The 20,231-nt window shown below is 51.0% G+C and overlaps 1 protein-coding gene across 1 annotated transcript in view; it reads left to right on the top strand.

The window, feature by feature from the left end:
• Positions 1-20,231, top strand: part of PPARD (peroxisome proliferator activated receptor delta) — a 75,160-nt gene that overhangs the window by 42,493 nt on the left and 12,436 nt on the right. Inside the window, exon 3 of the mRNA XM_082847820.1 lies at positions 19,960-20,190. Within this exon, the coding sequence (XP_082703946.1) occupies positions 20,061-20,190 (130 nt within the window). The 5' untranslated portion in view covers positions 19,960-20,060. The remainder of the gene's footprint in view (positions 1-19,959; positions 20,191-20,231) is intronic.

Consider the following 20,231-nt stretch of genomic DNA (forward strand, 5'->3'; position numbering starts at 1 on the left):
AAGGTCACAGCTACAGAAAAGTTGACAGAATAGTGCAATGAACTTTCGTATTTCCTTTACTGAGGTTCACCAATCGCTAACAGTGTTACGTTTGCTTAACATTATGTCATAGATCATCCACATTCCATATTTGTTCTCTGGTTTCCTTGTCATCGGGTTTCGGTTAACGTTTCTTATGGGAGCCCACGGAGGTGATGGGTGCTTCCTGTTACTTCACATAAGGAGGCATGATGATGCCAGTTGCCCCTGTAAAGGTGATGCTGACTTTAGTCACCTGGTAGGTTGGTGTCTCTGAAGGCTACTTTTGTTTTAAGGCAGAGAACTTTGGAAGGAACTTTTCAATGACTTTTGGGAATAACTGACAGCCATGTTGGAAAAGAGACAGTTTCTCTGTCAGTTGCACCTGCTATTGAGAAACATCTTGGTGTAGTCAGAAAACCCCTGAGAGCCCGGAAACTGGCACTGGGAACCCAGCTCTACAGCCATCTCTCCCCATGACTGTAGACAAGTTATGTCATCTCTCTGGGCTGGGCGATTGTACTTACAAGCAAATCGTCACTCAGAGAAATGAAGCAGTTTGCCCAAGGCCACTCAGCTAGTGAGCGGCAGAGCTGGGGTTCAGACTCAGCTCTAGCTGGGACAAAGCCCTGCCCTTGCCCTCACCCCAGTCCGCCTTGTCTGGGGTGGCTGGTCACTGTTAGGGTGGCACCAGGCACTAGTGCTCAGAAGCAAAAGAACACCAGCACCTGGAGGATGTGGGGAAAGAGGGAAGAGGAGGTGCCTGTCCCACCTGGGCTCTCTGCACGTGGCAGGTGGCTCCGTAGGAAGGTCAGCGGGCTGTCGGGCACTCCTCCGCCACCCTTGGAATAAAGGCTTTCGCACAGGTGTGACAGAGGTGAGCTGCTGGTGCTGGTCCAGCCCCGCCTGTCCAGGGAGGGAGGTGTAGGCCTCAGGTCACTGGCCTTGGCCCATGTTCGGGTTGCTGCCCAGGATCCCCACATTGGCCCGTGAATCCCCAGGATGGTCCAGAGGGATGGGGGAAGGCAGTGCCTCAGCCTGCCTGGGTGCCTGGGTGCCGGGGTGGGGGCAGGAAGTACTGATGGGGGAAAGGTGCGCGGAGCCTTGCCAAGCAGGTCACTGTGGGTGGGGAGACACCACGTACTTACTCTGGTCGCCTCAGGATAGGGGCGGAGGTTCTGGAGCAGGCAGCCAGGGGGAAGGGCCGGGCAGCAGCTCCAGAGTTCCCTAGGACGGCCCCTGCCGGCCCCCCGGCTTGTCACCTTCCCGGTGAGCACCTCTCCCCAGGCAAGTAGCACCTGTGTGCTCGGTGAGTAGCGTCTGTCCTCACACTTTCATGGTGTCCTTCCCCAGAGCAGTTGTTTTGAGGAAAACAGTGGCTCCAGCTGAATCCGGACACGGTTTGTCAAGGCCATGTTTTCCTGTTGCTGTTAGAGCTGAGAGTCCAGGAGAGTCAGCCTCCCCGAGTTCCAGCTGCTTCTCCCTACATTGTGCATCCCCACAGGCCTCCAGAGGGAAGAGACTGAATTCAGGACCTGGGCCAAAGCAGCCCAACAAAGAGCAGGCTGTGCTGTGTGGGCCCTGCGGGGAGTTCTGGGAAGTCCTTCTGCCCCTGGTTCATGGCATGGCCTCCTTGGGCCCTGCCTTTTGGAGGGACCTCCAGGGCTCCGGCAGCCGGGCAGGCAGGGGCCGAGGGGCCCCTGGAGAGTGAAGCCCGGAGGGAAAGCGGTGTGAACAGATCCCCCACCTCCGCTGGTTGTCACGCTCAAAGCAGCGGTGCTTTACATGATTCTTTTGAGGGAGCCCCTTCTATCCTCCTGCCGGGTGAGGCTGGAACCCTTACTGGGAACCTGACATGACCGAACGTGTGAGGCCTTCCGCTCCCTGAATGAATTCCCCAAGTGTCATTACTAAATCACTCAATCTTGGCGTTTCTCCATCTCGTCCCACACACCCCTCCTCCTGGCTCCTGAGTCCTAAGGAGTGAGATTGCAGGGTTTTGACCAGTTTTCTTCCTCAGAGCTCTTGCAAGCTGTCATGCGGGTGTAAAATCCGGAAGCTGCTGTCAGAATATTATGAGAATTGGAAGGTGAGGGCATGGGCCAACATTCTGACTCTCCAAGGTGCTTCAATGTTTAAAAAGTCTGTTCTGGGCTCCCTGAGATTTGATAACTCTTGTTTTTTGTCCTTTCACCCCCTCACCTCTGGTTCTCCCTTTCCTCTTTGGGAGGCTTCATGCTTTCCAAATATTTGTTAACTAGGCCCTTATCTGGGACCTTAGAAAGCAAGCAGACAGGTGTGCACTCGAAACGGAAAGGGAGAACAGAAAGCAAGTACTGAAAATGCCTTTGAATCCACCACGGCTGAGCTTCGCTTTGCTTCGCTTCGCTTCCTGCTGTCAGTACTCACCCTTCCTGAGCTGATTTCTCTCAAGCGAGGCCCAGAGCTTGTGTTAGGGAGAAAGCAAGGCGTTTTTGAAGGAGACTCCTGGCTTTTCTACTCAGCTTCATTACAGAAGACATTGATACTTGTTTTAAAAACAACTACAATCGTGTAAAGACTATTGATCTCCCCACCATCACACTTCTCCTTCCCATTCTAAACCCTCCACGGTTGTTTATGTTGTTGGGCAGGCGTCTGTCAGCTCTGCGTTGCAGTCCCATAAAATGGGCGTGAGGCAGACATGCAGTTTGACTGCTCGCTGTTTCCTCCCAGCTGTGTGTTCCGGCCGTCCTGCTGTGGCACCACATCTGTGCCACCTGCAGGGTCGGCAGAGGATCCCATGACATGCATGTGCCAGAACGTTGTGTCTTGAGGTAGACTCCCTCAGCTTTCCTGCTTCATCTTGGTACTCTCTAAAATAACGATATCTCATATTTGTATCATGCTTTTAAAACTTTTTTTTTGTTTTATTTTGCTTACTAAACACAGCACATATTCATTATAGAAAAACCAGATAAGCAATAAGAGAAGAAATCAAAATTACCCATAAGGGATAACTATCATTAACATTTTGGCATTTAACTTGTATAATACAAATGTTTTTCATATTTAATGTCTCCTCTGAGTTTGGCTGCTTCCATTCGGAAGGCATGTGGATATTAGTTCCATCTTACAGATGGGATAACTGAGCCACAGAGAGGTTAGAAGGTTGCCCAGAGGTACACAGCATAGTAAAGACAGAGCTGGGAGTATACTTGTCATGTAGTCCGGCACCAGTGCTCTCTCCACTGTGTCCCACTACCTTCTCACCTCCAGATAGAGAGGGGTCATGCTGGGGTCTGGATTTCAGCAGGACCTGGGCAGTTGCTATCATTTGTTGAATTGCCTTATCCAAAGGTTAATAAACTCCTAGAGGAAAGTGTCTCATGACACTTTGGCCCTTCACTGATTTAGGAGAAAAGAGAGAAGGAAAATGTGCTCCTGAGATTTAAAGTGTTGCCCTTCCAGCACTTGGCTTCATCACCTTGATTATTGGGGGTTTCAGGAGCTGCACGTGGAGAGAGCATGATAAACCAAGGAGGGGGAGGGGTTGAGAACCCTTCCAATGACCCAGCTGCAGTAAGGAGAGGCTTTGCTTCATCTGGAGAAGATGGCTTTGGGGAGGAGGAAGGTGCAGGCTGAGACTTGGTGACCAGAGATCAGACAGGACAGGACCAGGAATGGAAATTAGTTTGACGGAGGGCCCACTCACCAGGATACGGGAGACTGTAACATTAGAGGGCTTCAGGAATGGAAGTGAGAAGCAAGACCCTGGAGTGGTTGAGAGCTCCCACCCTGAAGGCAGGCCAACTCCTGGCCTGCATCCTGGCTTTCCCAGCCTTTTCTGGTCCCCACCACCCAGCTCTGCTGTGTCTCTCTCCACCCCCATCTCCTGGGCCTAGGAGCCTGCATTCCCCCTACCTAGAACACCCTACCCCTCAGCCTGTGTAAACAAAAGTCATCTGCCCATTCCTTGACTTTATTTTCTTCTCTGAACCCTTAAGTGTTTTCTCTGATGAGCATATTTTACTATTAAGATCATTTCTAGATAACCCAGCTCTCCTTGGCCTTGACCCTTCCCTGAGGCCTCCAGCAAGAGACCATTTCCTCCCCAAGGACTCAGCCGCCCTCCTCCCCTTCCCCTGTTTGTGTGCAGCCTTCCCCAAGGTGGTTGCAGGTACTGGTTTTATCTTCCTCCTGGACTGGAGTGTAAACACTTTAAAGGCTCCTGAGGATTTGTTAACTACCTCCCTACCCCTGCCCTGAGAGGAGCTGAGGCCTGTGAATGGCCTGGGCCTCCTTCCATTGGGTTGTGCTCTCTAGGTCTACCCTGTGCGAGGATTTTAGAGTCACAGTGTGTTGACACGCCCAACACTCCTTCTTAATGGGGACAATGGAGCCAAGAAGAATGAACCATCTCCCCCAAGGTCACCTGGCAGATTAGCAAAAGAGCTGCCCGATGCCTCCTCAGCCAGCTGCTTCTGGACTCTGTGTTTTCCCCTCCACCCATTTCTACCAATTGATCGTAATACTGATAAGCTCCTCTTTTGACTGGAATGGTCTGGAGAGCAGGCTCAAATACCCCGTGAAAACTGAAGCCTGAGGACAAATGATATCCACGGGGCTACTTCAGGCTGGGCTGGGAACGAAAAGCTTTTTTCCAGCTGTAAGAAGTTATCCATTTATTCAGCAAGATTTGTGGGACAATTACTGCCTGCCAGTCATGTCTCTCTGACATTTGAGGATCAGTGTGATTGTAACAGACGAAAAATCTCTGGCTCGTAGAGTTATATTCTTTTGGGGAGAGACAAGCAGTTAACAAATGAGTAAAAAAGTACACACACATATGTATAGGTACATGCATACATGTATGTGTGTGTGTATATAAATATTTGTGTATATGCGCATGCGCATTCTCTCTCTCTCTCTCTCTCTCTCTCCCTCTCTCTCTCTCTCTCTCTCCCTCTCTCTCTCTCTCTCTCCCTCTCTCTCTCTCTCCCTCCCTCCCTCCCTCCCTCTCTCTCTCTCTCCAGATGGTGGTAAGAGCTACAGAGAAAATTGAAGGAGGGAAAAGAAATAGAAGTACCCAAGGGTGGGCTGGGGTGATTTCAAATCAGGTGGTCAGGTTGACTGTCACATTTGAGCAAAGCCCTGAGAGGTGAGGCAGCAAGCCATGGTGAAACAACATTTTCAGCTGGAGGGATCAGCTGCAAAAGCCCTGAGGCAGGCTATGCCTGTTGCTTTCAGGACCAGAAAGGAGGCCGTGTGCCTGGTGCCTAGTATCCTGGGAGGGAGGTAGCAGGCAGGGGCACCAGTTCTGGAAGACCTCCAAGCCAGTGTAAAGATGGGCAGGAAGCGCCTGGAGGGATGTGATCAGAGGAGGAACAGAACCTGACTTAAAGGGATGGGTCTGACTGTTGTGTGGAGAGTAGTGGGGTGAAGCCAGAAGCAGAGAAGCCAGTTAGGAGGCTGTTGCAATAATCCAGGCAAGAGATGATGTTGACTTGGACCAGGATCCTAGCAGTGGAGGTGATTAGATCCTGGGTGTTTATTAAAAGCAGAGGCAACCAGGTTTGCTGACTCTTACATTTTGGCCTGATCATCTAGAAGGTTGGAGTTGCCACTTACTGAGATGAGAAAGACTTTAGGGGAAATATCAAGGGCTTGGTTTTGGATGTGTTAGGCTTGTGACATCAGTGGGCATCCATGTGGAGATCTCAGAGAAGCTGGGAATGGAGAAATAAATAGGGGAGTCATGAGCATATTGAAGGTGTTGAGAGCCATGAGCCAGCATAGGATCATGCAGGGAGGGAAGGTAGATGGAGAATGAAAGAGACCTTTAGAGATTGGGAAGAAAATTGCTGACTGGCACCAGCAAAAGAGATTGATAAGGAGCAGCCATTGAGGTCAGAGGAAAACCTGGGAGCCAAGTGAAGAAAAGACATAAAGGAGAAAGGATCCAGCAGTGTATCCCGTGCTTTGGTGAGTCAAGTAACATGACTATAATACATGTTCAGTACAGAAAGTTTTAAAAGTAGAGCAACATAAAAATAATAAATCACCTACCACCCTATTCGTACAAGGAAACTTCACTCTTTCTCTAGCCTTTTTTTTTTGGCTGTGTTGGGTCTTTGTTGCTATGTGTGGGCTTTTCTCTAGTTGCGGCAAGCAGGGGCTGCTCTTCGTTGCGGTGCGCGGGCTTCTTATTGTGGTGGCTTCTCTTGTTGCAGAGTACAGGCTCTAGGCACGCGGGCTTCAGTAGTTGTGGCACGTGGGCTCAGTAGTTGTGGCTCGCGGGCTCTAGAGCACAGGCTCAGTAGTTGTGGCGCACGGGCTTAGTTGCTCCATGGCGTGTGGGATCTTCCCAGACCAGGGAGGGCTTGAACCCATGTCCCCTGCATTGGCAGGCGACTCTTAACCACTGCACTACCAGGGAAGTCCCTCTCTAGTCATTTTTATGGGAACCATGCTGTCTCTGTAGTTTTGTATTCTGCTATTTTTCACTTAACAAGTTATTAAATATTCTATGGAAACATGATTTTAATGGCTGGATAATACTCCATTTTATGGGGGTGCCCTAATTCATTATCCATTCGTTTATTATTGGGCATTGAGTCATTTCTGGTTTTTTTTCATTATTAAGAATATTTTTTTGTTGTTATAAAAATTGGTTTCATTATTGTAAATGACATTGCATCGAACAGCCTGGTACAGTTTCCTGTGAGAGGAATTACAAGGTCAAAGGACATGATCACTTTTAGGTGAAGCTTAAATTTGGAAGTCACAGTTTCTCCTGGACAGAACTTAGCTGTAGGGCTCTTCTGTGTCTCCTCTCCCTTCAGGGACGTTCAGAAGTCACTCTGCCCTGCTGACGCCCATTTCTGCATTCCTCCCCTCCAATTAGAGTTGGGCCGATCCGAGTTCTGTTCCCCCTCACTAGGCCTGGCCGCCCCTCGGTGCGCCGCCCCTCACCTTGCCACCAGCCTCTGTCCCCTCACCCAGTTTGTTCATATGGCAGCAGGAGTTAGAGCTTCCCTCAGGCTCACTGGAGTGTTCGGATGAAGTAGTCCAGTGTAGGTGCTCAACACACTAAGCGAGGTCACATACATGAAGGTGCCTTGTGAACTTTAAAGGGCTGGCCCATGTCCAGGTCTCAGTTCTGCTTAAAAAGAAAGGGGTATGAGTAGCGGTGTCCAGTGCACGCCCCGTAACCACACCCCCACACACAGCATGGCCACTGAGGCACAGGCTGGTGTGCTGGCGGCGAGAGCTGGGTGTCAGAAGTTTGGGGGGCTTGGATGGAGTTGTTGGGCCCAGGAATGTGGGGGCTGTTTGTGTTAGTTGGCCTCCTGCCAAGCAGTGCCAGGTGCCACATCTGCTCCCCAGACGTGTGTGTGTCGCAGCCAGGAATCCCTAAGACCAGAACAGTGCTGGGAGGCTGGAGCCCAGGCCAGTCAGAGCAGGAAGGGATCTTGGAGTATCTAATCCTGCCCTGACGCTCTCCTCAGTGAGGACGCCAGTGAGGTGACAGGAGACGCACTCAAATCTGTGTAAGGGCCGCATGCCTCGGCTGCTCAGCCCGGATCCTCCCGGGAATGGAACGGGCGGCTGCTTCCTGCACCCAGCCCAGCCTTCCAGGGCTCTGGGAGGTGGCCTTCTCGCTCCCACCAACACCCCAGCTGGGTTTGCTGTCACCCTGGCCTCTCGGAATCCAGCTGAAATCATCTCCAGTTCGTTTCCAAATGCTGCTCTCACCCTGCCCATCCTAGGCTCTCCGCTGCCCTTCGGATAAACAGCCACATCCCTCACTTGCCCTTCGAGGCCCCAGGTGATCTCCAGCCTCAGCCAGACCGGCCGCCCCGTGCTCTCGGCACGCCAGCCGCGCGGCCCTTCTTTCTACCCCTCAGAGGTTCTGTGCCATCCTCCTCCCTTCTTGGGGTCTCTGTCCCCCCACCTGCCTGCCTCTTAGTCAGGGACCACGTCCTCGGGACCCCCTCCCCGACCAGCCACACTAGGCTCACGTGGCGGTGTTGGTCTTTCGGCGCCCTGGGCGTCGTTCACAGTTAGGTGTTTGTGTTGGGTATATGATGGTGAGTGCTTAACAAATATTTGTTAACCGAGTGAATGAAAACTGCTGGCAGCAGCCGGCACCAGAGGAAGAGCGGAGGGCACTGGCGGCATCAGCAGCTGTAGCTCCTGAGGTCCTCGGGTGAGAAGGTTCTGGAAGGGTCCCCAGCTGTGGCCCTCTGCCCGTTGGCACCCCTGCCCTTACCTCCAAAGCCTTCTCTGAGCAGGGAGGGTCCTCAGCTCTCAGGCTGCCAAGAAGAGGCCTGGCTCGCCTCTGGGCAGGCCCTTCTTTCACCTCCTCAGTATCTTTCAGTGTATTATTCAGTTTTCTTTCTTCAAAACACTTAAACGTATCTCCCTCTCTTCCCCCCATCATGAAAGCGTCCCATGCTCATTGTAAAGAATTTGAAGAACACGGAAAAATATAGTTAAGAAAATAAGAATCACCCCTCAGAGGGAAGCCCCGTTAACAATTTGGGTCACGTCTTTCCGGTTTTGTTCCTGTGCATTATGTGCACGTTTTGACATCGCTGTGGTTCTGTTGTCTGTGAAGACAAGACTTTTAGTATCTCCTCAGTCCTCCACTGCTGACAGTCCGTGGCAGCTTGGCGCATTGACCTGCATGGGGGTGAGCGGCCGGAAGGCGGCGGCCACCCGTCAGTCTCCTCACTGGTCCCAGCTGAGGAGCCCTCCTGCCCACTATGATCTCTTCTCTGGGCACGTTCTCAGGTACAATAAAAGGAGGCCGGCTTCTCCTTTTATTGTAGCTTAGCTCCACTCCACAGGGCTGACAGTCTGGCTCTTGGTGGAACTGGAAGAATTCTAGAATGGGGGGTGAGGGGAGGACCTGGCAGACTTTCCTCTGGTTCCCATACTCTCTGCACAAAACCAGCTCCCAGGGCTTCCCTGGTGGCGCAGTGGTTGAGAGTCCGCCTGCCGATGCAGGGGACGCGGGTTCGTGCCCCGGTCCGGGAGGATCCCGCATGCCGCAGAGCGGCTGGGCCCGTAAGCCATGGCCGCTGAGCCTGCGCATCCGGAGCCTGTGCTCTGCAACGAGAGAGGCCACAACAGTGAGAGCCCCGCGTACCGCAAAAAAAAAAAAAAAAAAAAAACCCAGCTCCCAGGCTACTCCTGGGGTGTTGGCCTCAGGGGACCTGCTGGGGTGAATCCATTCCAAGGCCACACAGGCCTCTCACGTGCCCTGAGGGGAGTAGGGTGACCGAGATTGACAAATGGGAGCAGAGAGCACCGTGGAGCTGCTGGTCTGGAAACCCAGGGCACTGGGTCAGTACTGGGTTAATGACTGATAGGGAAGCTTGGGAGTGCGTTGGCCAGGCCCCACTCCCATGGCCTCTCTGATCCTGAGCGCTCTTCTGCCCTGTAACCAGAGGCTGCTGCTCCTCACCCCCCTGCAGTGAGGGAAGGAGGAAATGCAGCTACTAGGTCGTCCCAAGGGGCGGGGGAAGGGGCAGAGGTGGAGAAGGGTCCGGGCCCATCTCTCTGAAAGAAGCGCAAACCCAGAGCAGGGCACCCTGTCAGCTCTCCCTTCTCACCGTTGATTGTAAGTCAGGGAATTGGGAAATTCTGGGTTTAGGTCCCTGGAATAGACCTGGAATATCACTTGCTCCATGTCATCCCCTAAGGCAAGCCAGGAGTGATGACACTAGCAGTAGCCACAGCCCCATTTGTTAGGTGTTACACCCAGCACTGTTAAGCATTTGCGGTGTGGTTATCTCATCCGCATGATGGCCACTCAGGTTAGGTGGTAGTAGGCCAGCTTTAGGGCTAAGAAACTGAAGGGTTAATGTCTCCTCCAAGTCACAGAGAGGGAGGGGCAGAGCCGGGAAGCCTGTGGAATGAACTTCTGCGGGGTACTCGCTGCATCTCAAGGGCAGTAATAGGTGAAAACTCATATAGTGGCAACTGTTACAACTGGACACAGTGTGGCTCAGGTTAATGTTTTTAGTCTGTTTATTCATTCAAAGAGTGTACGTTGAGCACCCATTAAATGCCTGGCACCGTGCAAGGTGCTGGGGACCTACCTCTGCAAGATAGATAGAGGGCATTGTGTGGGGAACTGGTAACATGGTGAGAACAGACCAGCTAACAGACGTTGCAGTTTGATGTGGTAACAGCAGATCTGGAGAGCCTGAGTCAGGGTTGCAGTAGGAAGGAACAGAATAGGACTAGTCAAGGGGAGCTTCCTAAAGGAGGAGGTGCAGGCAGGTCTGGAAGGAAAGTAGGCCTTAGCTAGTGGCGGGGATGGCATTCCAGGCTGAGGCTGGTGCGAGCCTCTGTGTTCAGAGAGTGATGCTGCACGTGAGGTGAGTGGGAAGAGCTGGGGAGGGAGCCGGGGACCAGAGCTTATGGCTGTCTTTAGCACACAGCAGTCATTTTCTGGCAGGGAGTATTCAGAAGGGCTTTAACCAGGGTGTTCTTGACAGAAGAAGTTCTTGGCATCTAGACAAAGGATTCAGGGATGATGGCTCCAGACTGAGACTAAGAGCAGCTTCCAGATCCAACAGGGCAAGGACTTACCAGCTTCTGGTCCAGTCTTGCCCAGCACCACATGCAAGGCACAGCATAGTGATTAAGACTTGAGCCAACCTGCCTGGACTCAAATCCTGCTCCTCCAGTTACTGTGTGACCTTGACTCAATTACTTTCCCTCTCTGTGCCACAGTTTCCTCATCAGTTAAATGGAGATAATAATAGCACCCGACTCTTAGGGCTATTTTGAGGATTAGATGTGTCAGTATACACACAGTTTGGTGTATTATAAACCCTTGGAGAATTGGAAGCTGGTACCATTGTGATGGAGGTGGTGGACCCGAGGCTTGGAGCTGTGACCCACCTTAGGCTGTGGTGCAGGGAGAGGCCTGACAGGATGCATCACAGCTGAATGGAGCCTGACACAGAGTAAGCCCACTCAGAGCATACAGCCTGCTGCTGGGTGTCAGGCAAGCTCTGTTTCCCAAGGATGACTGGACTTGGTGGAAGGATTAGGGCCCCAGGTGGCTTGGTCGCTCGAGCCCCAGACCAGGCCTCTCTGTAGCTCTGGGTCATTTGGGTTAAGCTCCTAACTACCTCTGCCTGTGAAATCTACCTGCCCAGTGGGAAATGGATAGAGTCGTGCCCCTTGCCCAACTTTAGCTCCTAGAAGGGGAAAGAGGGTGGGATGCTTGCTTGGCAGGCTTTTGTGAGCGTGTATACACACAACACGTGTGTGAATGCCAGAATCAGAGTAGCCCAGGTATTTGTTTTTGTAAGAATTTCTTTTGGTAGCGACTCCATTTTCTGTGCAAGGGCCGCAGAGCAGCACCCCTCTCGTTCTGGCTACAGGACCCTTGTCCTGAGGACAGCAGCAGCCTCTTAAGTGGGGCAAAGCTGTGACACAGTCAGAGGGTTTCTGGCACTGGCACAGTGCTGGGGGGTGGCAATAGCAAAAACCAGGGTTTCTCAGCCACATAAAGGTTAAACCTAGTGCCAGGTGCTATTTTTAGTGCCAGGACTGAAGGAAGGAAGAAGGGAACAGGGTGCACTGCAGGGAGAGTGGAGGCTGTGGTGGCAGCTACCTGTGAAAACCCAGCCTGTAGGCCGCCCAGGTGAGGTGGGGGAGGGCCTAGGGAATAAAGCGGCTCCTGGCTGGGCAAGCTGAGACCAGCGGTGGGGGCAGGCGGTGGGGGAAGGCGCTGGGGAGATGGGCAGACCTCAGCTGTAGACGGAGCACCCAGGGCTGTGTGAAAATGGATGGCTTCCGGCAAATTGCAGGGATGGGCCCCAGCATGGGGTTGCATCCAAATAAGCAACAGCCCAAGGGATGTGTGTGGGTTTTAGAGCAACCAGACTGCAGCTTCCCTCCCCCTGCAGCTGCTGTCCTTAAGAGGTCACAAACAGAAGGGACAGCTCTGGGCTGGGAAGGAACATCCACCTGGAATCCAGAGACCCTGGCCCCAAATCCAAAGCTCTAGCCAGAGCCCAGAATCCCATCTGATTTCAAGAGGCCACCGCTTGCACCCCAGAAACTGAGAAGAGTTCCTCTGGTCATGGTGAAAGAACGTTCTACCAGCTGATATGTGGAAGGGAAGCTGAGGCTCAGGAGCGTCAGGTGTGTAAGGTGGCCCCGTGCACACAGCTCCTCAGAGGCCGGGCTGGGCTTGGGCCCCGCGGTGTTTGCACCCCGTGGTCCTCTGCTGCATCCTCTAGCGTGTTCTCTGAGAGAGACGCCTGTCAGGCCAGGCGGGCCTGGGCTTTTTGTCACTTTCCTCATCTGCCCAGGGGAGACCACGGGGCTGGCCTTGTGGGGACTTGTGAGGATTGGGCCGAGCCTGCCATGCAGTAGGAACTCAGTCAGCTCCTGCCCCTCCCTCCAGGATTCAGTCCCAACAGTGACCTCTGTCCCATCTCCCAGGGTCACTCAGAGCGTCAGAGGATATGAGGGAATGTGTGAGAAAATATTTTGTCGAGTATCTGTACAGGGAAGTGTTGTTTTTCCTCCTCTGTTTCCACCTGCCTGGTGTGCCTGCAATCCTCACACCCCTCTCTCCCTGGCTCTCATCACCACAGCCTGTGTGATTTCCCCGTGTCCACTGACACCCACGCTACGCGGATCCCCAAGCAGTTTGTTCTAATCAGCCTCATCCGCTTACTCCTGTGGTCAGTGCCACCACTGTGCTTCTGGCTCCTGGCTATCCCATGATCTGGCCCCTCTGTCACCGTGCTGCTCATCCTCGTGATGCTGCTCCTCAGAAGCCTCCTGTAGCCCCTTCAGCCACAGGCCTGGTTGAGGGTCTCTCACCACTCACCTGCCCCTGCCTCCTCCACTTTCAGGCTTTTCAATTCTGTGGAGCATGAAGAATCAGCATCTGTGGTCCTTGTTATTTAGATAATCGCCAATTTTTGTAGAGCATTTTATTCGAGCCACGACGGTCACACACTGTTCTTGGTGATCACCGAGGTCCTTTACAGTGCTATCACCAACCCCCTCCCCCCAGTCCCACTCTCCTCTTTTATCCTGCTACTATTTCAGTTAGGATTGTGTTCAACTGCACGAAACCAAAATCTGGCAAACAGCGCCTTGTGAAATAGGCATTTAATGTTTCCACCTAGGGACTTCCCTGATGGTCCAGTGGTTAAGACTCTGCGCTCCCAATGCAGGGATCCCAGTTTCGATCCCCGGTCAGGGAACTAGATCCCACATCCATGCTGCAACTAAATATCCTGCATGCCACAACTAAGACCCGGCACAGCCAAATAAATAAATTTAAAAAAAAATTTTTTTTTTCCACCTAATAAGTAGTCTGGAGACAGGCATTCTAGGGTTAGTTCAGCAGCTCCGTGATGCTATGGTGACCCGGCTCCTTACTCCTTTCTGCCCCACCCTCTTGACCTCTGTTTCCAGAAGACCTTCTAGTAGATTTCTTTTTTCTTTTTTTTAAGTCTTTATTGAACTTGTTGCAATACTGCTTCTGTTTTATGTTTTAGGGGGGCCAAAAAAGCCGCAAGGCATCTTAGCTCCCCGACCAGGGATCCGACCTGCACCCCCTGCATTGGAAGGCGAAGTCTTAACCACTGGACCACCAGGGAAATCCCTAGATTTCTGTTTACATATTGTTGGTCAGAATCATCACATGAACACTGTAGCTGCCAGAGAGTTTGGGAAATTGAATGTGTAGCTAGGCACATGGCTGATCCAGAGAAAATGGGGACTCAGTGAGAAAGAAGGGGAATTGGAATCGGGTAGCAGCTGGAAGTGACTGCCCCAGGTGGCGGCTCCTCGTTCCTCGTCAGAACCATGTGGCGGGAACTGCACCTCTGAGCATTTCCCTTGCTCTGGGTCTGGTGATTCCCAGGCTTAATGCTCAGGGATGATCAGGGATTGATACTTGAGGAACCACTTTGTGCTAACCATACTCACATCCCTGCAAATGGGGGCAGTTCATGCATCGTGAATGAGTAAAGCAGCCTAGGAGTGACAGCTGGAAGCAGTGAAGACACTGCCAGTGGAGAGCGCGATTCCAGGTAAAGGGGCCGCCACTGCCTAGCCCCTGGGTGGGCGGTGGGCAGGGGCATGCAGGCCAGGTTTGCCCGATTTTCAAGAGAAGCCAGGGAAGTCCCTTGGCGGTCCAGTGGTTAGGACTCCACACTTTCACTGCGGAAGATGTGGGTTCAGTCCCTGGTCGGGGAACTAAGATCCCACAAGCTGTGTGCGGTCCCCCCACCCCACCCCCCCAAAAAGAAGCCAGAAAGCCAGATTTTTTAAAGCTGTTTTTAAAAACTCTATTTTGAAAAAGTCTAGGGTTACAGAAATATTGTAAAGATTACCAAACTTACCAAAACTAAGAAATGAATGCTGGTGCAATGCTATTAACTAAACTAAGCAGATTTTACTTGGAACTTCCCAGTTTTTCCCACTGTCCTCTTTCTGTTCCAGGATCCAGTCCACCACCCTACGTTGCATTTGGTTGTAATGTCTCCGTCTGTGAGACTTTCTCAGTCTGAAAACTAGAATTTTACATGACTTCTCCCAAGTTTTCCCATTCTGCTGCAATAATTTGGAAATTATACACTCTATTTACAGTGTCTTAGTGGTTACCTTTGAAATTTTTCTGTGTACATTTGACTGAACTGTAAAGTTCATCAACATCTCCAGTTGTCTCCTGAAAAAGAAAAGGACTTGAGCAGTTTAACGTTGATCATGCCCTCTCATCTTTCACATTATTGTTTGTAAGTTTTGCTTTTTTATTTTATTCCAATTTAAATTATTTTTAGAACAGATAACATGCCTATAGTTCAGAATTTAAAAGGTACAGTACTAATACAACATTGTAAATAAACTATACGCCAATAAAAATTTTTTTTAAATAAAATAAAAATAACAGGTACAGTGAAAAATCTCTGTCCCATCAGTGACCCAGACACTCAATTCCCTCCCCAGAGGCAAGCAGCGTTCCCAGTTCTTAAGTAGCCTTCCAGCGCTATCTTACACATACACAGTCAAATCCAGCTTCATTGTATCTTCTTTGCGCAAAGTATAGCTCTTCACTTCATTCTGCAAATTGCTTTCTTCCCTTATTAATATATCTTAGAGATACTCCCAAATCAGTCCATAAACATCATCATTCTTGTTTATGGCTGTCCCCTGTTAATGGACATCTAGCTTGTTCCCCACATATACTGGTCAAGTAATACTGTAATGAGTAATCTTGTGCTAATACTTTATGTCACTGTACTTCAGTGGAAGGATAGCTGTAAGATACAACCTAGAAGTGGTATCTCTGGATCAAAGGGAATGTGTCCTGTAATTTAGATAGATGTAGCCAAATTACCCTCTTTAGAGGTTGTGCTAATTTACCTTTCCACAGGGACATGTGAGATGATGTTTCCCCACGTGCTTAGCCACAGAGTGTTAGCATCTGTTTGGGGTTTTTTTTTAAATAAATTATTTATTTATTTTTGGCTGTGTTGGGTCTTTGTTGCTGCGTGTGGGCTTTCTCTAGTTGCGGTGAGCGGGGGCTACTATTCCTTGCGGTGCGCAGGCTTCTCATTGTCATGGCTTCTCTTGTTGCGGAGCATGGGCTCTAGGTGCACAGACTTCAGTAGTTGTGGAACGCAGGCTTCAGTAGTTGTGGCTTATGGGCTCTAGAGCTCAGGCTCAGTAGTTGTGGCACACGGGCTTAGTTGCTCTGCGGCATGTGGGATCTTCCCGGGCCAGGGCTCGAACCCGTGTCCCTTGCATTGGCAAGCAGATTCTTAACCACTGCGCCACCAGGGAAGCCCCATGAGTGTTAGCATCTGTTTTAATCTGATTGTAAAAAGTATATTTCAGTGTTGTTTTAATTTGCATTTCTCTTTTATGAATGATGTTGAGCGTTTTTTCATATGTTTAAGAACTAAGTGTATATACCTTTTCTGTGTATATTTTTTGTATCCTGGCCCCGTTTTTCTATTGGATTGCTGGTCTTTTACTTAATAGTTTGTAGGAACTATTTTAGGGCAATTAGCCCTTTGTCTGACGAGTTGCAAATACTTTTCCCAGTCTATTATCTGGGTTTTTTTTTTTTTTCTCTTATGATGGTTTTTTCACCTTGTAGTAAGTTTGTATTTTTATGAAATCAAATTTATTAATTTTTTTACCCATTAAGCTTTATGGGCTTAGTATCCACCTTAGCTCTTCTCCCACTTAGCTTTTCAACCCTTTTTATAATTCATGTATTTTTGTTTTAACTTTAAAACCTTTTGATTTATTTGGACCTTGTCTTGGTATAAGATGTAAGGTAGGGATCCAGATGGTTATTCACTTGTCCCAATACTATTTATTGAAGAATCCATCGTTTCTTTTTGGTTTGGAGTGCCATTTTTATAACATTAAAGTCCCATATGCATTTGTATCTGTTTATGGACTTTGTGTATTCTCTTTCAATGATTATCTATTCATGTGCCAGTACCACACTATTTTAATTACCATAGCCCTACTATATAATTCTTTTTATTTCTCTTCAGCTAATTCCCTATCATGTTTGCCAGAGTACCTCCACTCAGCCCCTTTGCTTTCTTCAAGTTCCATCTTTTACTCTCAGTAGACCACCATTCCTCCTACTTAAGTTAACTAACAAGAGTGAAGTCATTCCCTATGAGCTTTAGCACACCGCCACCACCACCCCCATACACACTGTTGCGATACTTGTATTTTCCTCATCCTGTGCCCTTGAATTATTCCTCTTCCATCAGTCATCCTGCCCCAGCTTCCCCCTTGAATCTTCAGACTGTCTTTCTCCGAAGACCTCTCCTCTAGCTAGCCACTGCTTACTTGAGCCTCCTCTATTCCAAAAAAACTTTTCCTGGCTTTGCTACTTTTTCAAGCTACATCCTCTTGTACGTTCCTTTCCGTGACATATTCATTAAAAAATTAGTCTCTATTCATTGTCCCAGCTTACTAGCTGCCACTTATTCTTCAGAGCTCAGGTTTCCATCCCAACCACTTGGTTGAAATTTGTATAACAAGGTCAAAGATGACCTCACAGTCACCGGATTCGTTGGCCATGTGTCAGTTTATCACCCTTGAACTCTGCAGCATTTGAGATGGTTGACCGCCCACTTCCCCCAAAAAACAGCCCTTCCCTTGTCTCTGAGACACCCGGCTGTCCCAAGTCTCTCCTGTCTCTGGCCACTGCCTCACTGTCTGCTCTGGTGCCTCTTCCTCTGTCCTCCCTTGACGTGTCACTTTCCTTTGGTGAAATGAATTCCTTCTTGCTCCTGTCACATCAGTGAAGATTCCCCCCCTGCCCCCGACAAACCTCCAGATCCCCAACTCCCCAGCTCTTAGACCCTAGCACTGAATTTCCAAACTGCCTTTAGGAGACCAATTAAGAGGTCATTGTGTCAATCCAAACAAGGGAAAATGAAGGCCTTGTGGAAAGGAATGATTAAGAGGGAACGATTTACCATCAGCTGGAGGTTGCTTTGCTGTGGCACAGTGGTTCTCAAGCTCAGCTGTGCGTTACAGTCACCAGGGGAATTAAAAATAAAAATCCTGATGCCCAGGACTTCCCTGGTGGTCCAGTGGTTAGGAATCCTCCTTCCAATTCAGGGGACACGGGTTCGATCCCTGGTCGGGGAACTAAGATCCCACATGCTGCGGAGCAACTAAGCCTGCACACTCTAGAGCCCACGTGCCGCAACTACTGAGCCTGCGTGCCACAACTAGAGAGAAGCCCACACGCCACAACAAAAGATCCCATGTGCCACAACTAAGTCCCGATGCAGCGAAATAAATAAATAATATTAATTTAAAAAAATCCTGATGCCCAAGCTGCTTCCCAAACCAATCAAATGAGAATCCCTGAGGATGAGCCCAGGCATCCATATATTTAAAAACTCCCCAGTGGAGATCGTTGCCTGCAGCGAGGAAGGCACTGCCCTGGAAGGGAAGGCTGCCGCCACCCCTGAGAGCCAGGAGCCCCAGGCCAAAGGGGCAGAGGCTGGCACTGCCTCCAAGGTAGGAGACACAGAAGAGACAGGGCCCCAGGCCGCAGAGCCATCCACTCCCTCGGGGCCGGAGAGTGACCCTACACCAGCGAGCGAACAGAATGAGTAGCTGGGTGGGGGCAGGTGGGTGATCTCTAAGCTGCAAAAACTGTGCTGTCCTTGTGAGGTCACTGCCTGGACCTGGTGCCCTGGCTGCCTTCCTGTGCCCAGAAGGGAAGGGGCTGTTGCCCCCTAGCCACGTTCCCTCTCCTCCTCTGCCTCCTGTGGATTCTCCCATCATCCATCTGGTCTTCCTCTTAAGGCCAGTCGAAGATGGTCCCTTGCAGTTTCCCAAGTTAGGTTAGTGATGTGAAATGCTCCTGCCCCTGTCCCTGCCTCCTTCCCTGTCCCCACCCGTACAGAAGGCAATTGCTGGTTTTCTTCCTCAATTCTTCTCCAAGTAGGTTTTGTTTACTCCCCAAATCCCTGAGCCAGAAGTGGGGGTGCCTGCACTCCCACACCCTGAGTGTCCACCTTCCCCTGCTGCGTTTGTAGTCTCTTGTGCTGTGCCTAGTGGCACCTGGGCTGGGGAGGACACTGCCCCTGTCTAGGTTTTTATAAATGTCCTACTCAAGTTCAAAACTCCAAAAAAGAAAAAAAAAACAAAAACTCCCCAGTGATTCCAGTATAGCCAAGTGTGCAGGCCTAGAGGAGGAAGAGAGAGGGTGTGGAGTGTCAAATGATTCCCACCTTCTGGCTTTGATAGGTGGGTAGTTGGGCATTTGGGTCACTAAAGTAGAGATTACCAGAGGAAGAGAAGGGCGGGCTTAGGGCCAGATGGTGGCTTCTGTTTGGATAGGTTGAGTTTGAGCTGCCTGTGGAACATCCAAGGTAAGGTCCCGCAGGTGCTTGAATTTTCCTAAAGCAGGTCTTTTCTGCTGTTAATCTTCCAGGCCTGCAGCACCACAGGACTGGGTCTAGTTACACACACTCCCTACGCCAGGGCATTTGAAGTGCTCACGCCTGGATAAAACCCACCTTCCCAGCCCGCCCTTCAAATCCTCTCTCCTACAGCACCCCACGCCTCAGCCAACAGGGGCCCTCACCACTCCTCACAGTGCTGCCTCAGTGTCTTTTCTCAGGCCGTATTCTCGAGAGGTGTTCCCTGCCAGGCGGACTCTCTCCCACAGCACCCGTAGCCTTAGCCTCTCTGACTGCGGCATCTGTGGACAGTATTTTACTTGCTGAGGGTTGGAACTGCCCCCTCCTGGGTGATGTAGACATGGGGGTCACCACCCAGTAACCCAGATTCCAGGACAGAGTGCATCGCCCCTTGCCTGACGGCTCTGCATTGAGCGTCTGGTTGCAGGTCTGCTGTCAGCTGTGAGCCTAGCGTGGCAGGGGCTCGTGCCTTTTTCCCACACCCAAACACGGGAAGGGTAGGTTCAACTCCCTTGAAGAAAGGTGGCTTAGGAGAGCGATGATTCTTGGGCCTGGGTGCTGGTGGGACAGGATGGGGTTTGGGAGGTCTGATGCATATCAGGATCTCCAAGAGGACTGGAAAATTTGAAAAAGCCCCTCAAGTCATTCTCATGTGGCTCCTGTAGGTTCAGGGCGCTCAAAGAGCAGGATGCGGGGAAGGGTGGCACAGGGGTGTATCACCCCGTCTGGCTAACGGAAGCTGCTCTGAACCCCACAAACCTGCCACAAGAGCCAGGTGGGCAAAGGGTGGAGGGGCAGTGACCTGTGATGGCAGGATTAGAGGTTCGCACTGCAGGGATGAGTCGCTCCTGCTCTGCGGGGGCAGGAGAGGCAGAAGTGCCCCTCCAGTCCCCCCAGATGGCGGCCCTCGATCCTGCCCCACTCCATCACCCTCTCGTCCTCTACCCTGCCTCCCCAACCTCTCCCTGTCTTCTCCTTTGCCCAGGCTGACAGGAACTGCCCTGTAGAGGTCCATCTGTGTTCAGACCCAGAAGATGCCAGAGCTATGACCGGGCCTGCAGGTGTGGTGCCGAGGGGAAATCAGCCATGGAGCAGCCACCGGAGGAAGCCCCTGAGGTCCGGGAAGAGGAGGAGAAAAAGGAAGTGGCAAGGGCAGAAGGAGCCCCAGAACTCAATGGGGGACCAGGGCACTCACTTCCTTCCAGCAGCTATACAGGTACGGGGGAGCAGGCAGGGGACATGGGGCAGAGGGGGCAC

Source organism: Leucopleurus acutus (genome assembly GCF_964270905.1).
Source record: "Leucopleurus acutus genome assembly, chromosome: 10".
Lineage (NCBI taxonomy): Eukaryota > Metazoa > Chordata > Mammalia > Artiodactyla > Delphinidae > Leucopleurus > Leucopleurus acutus.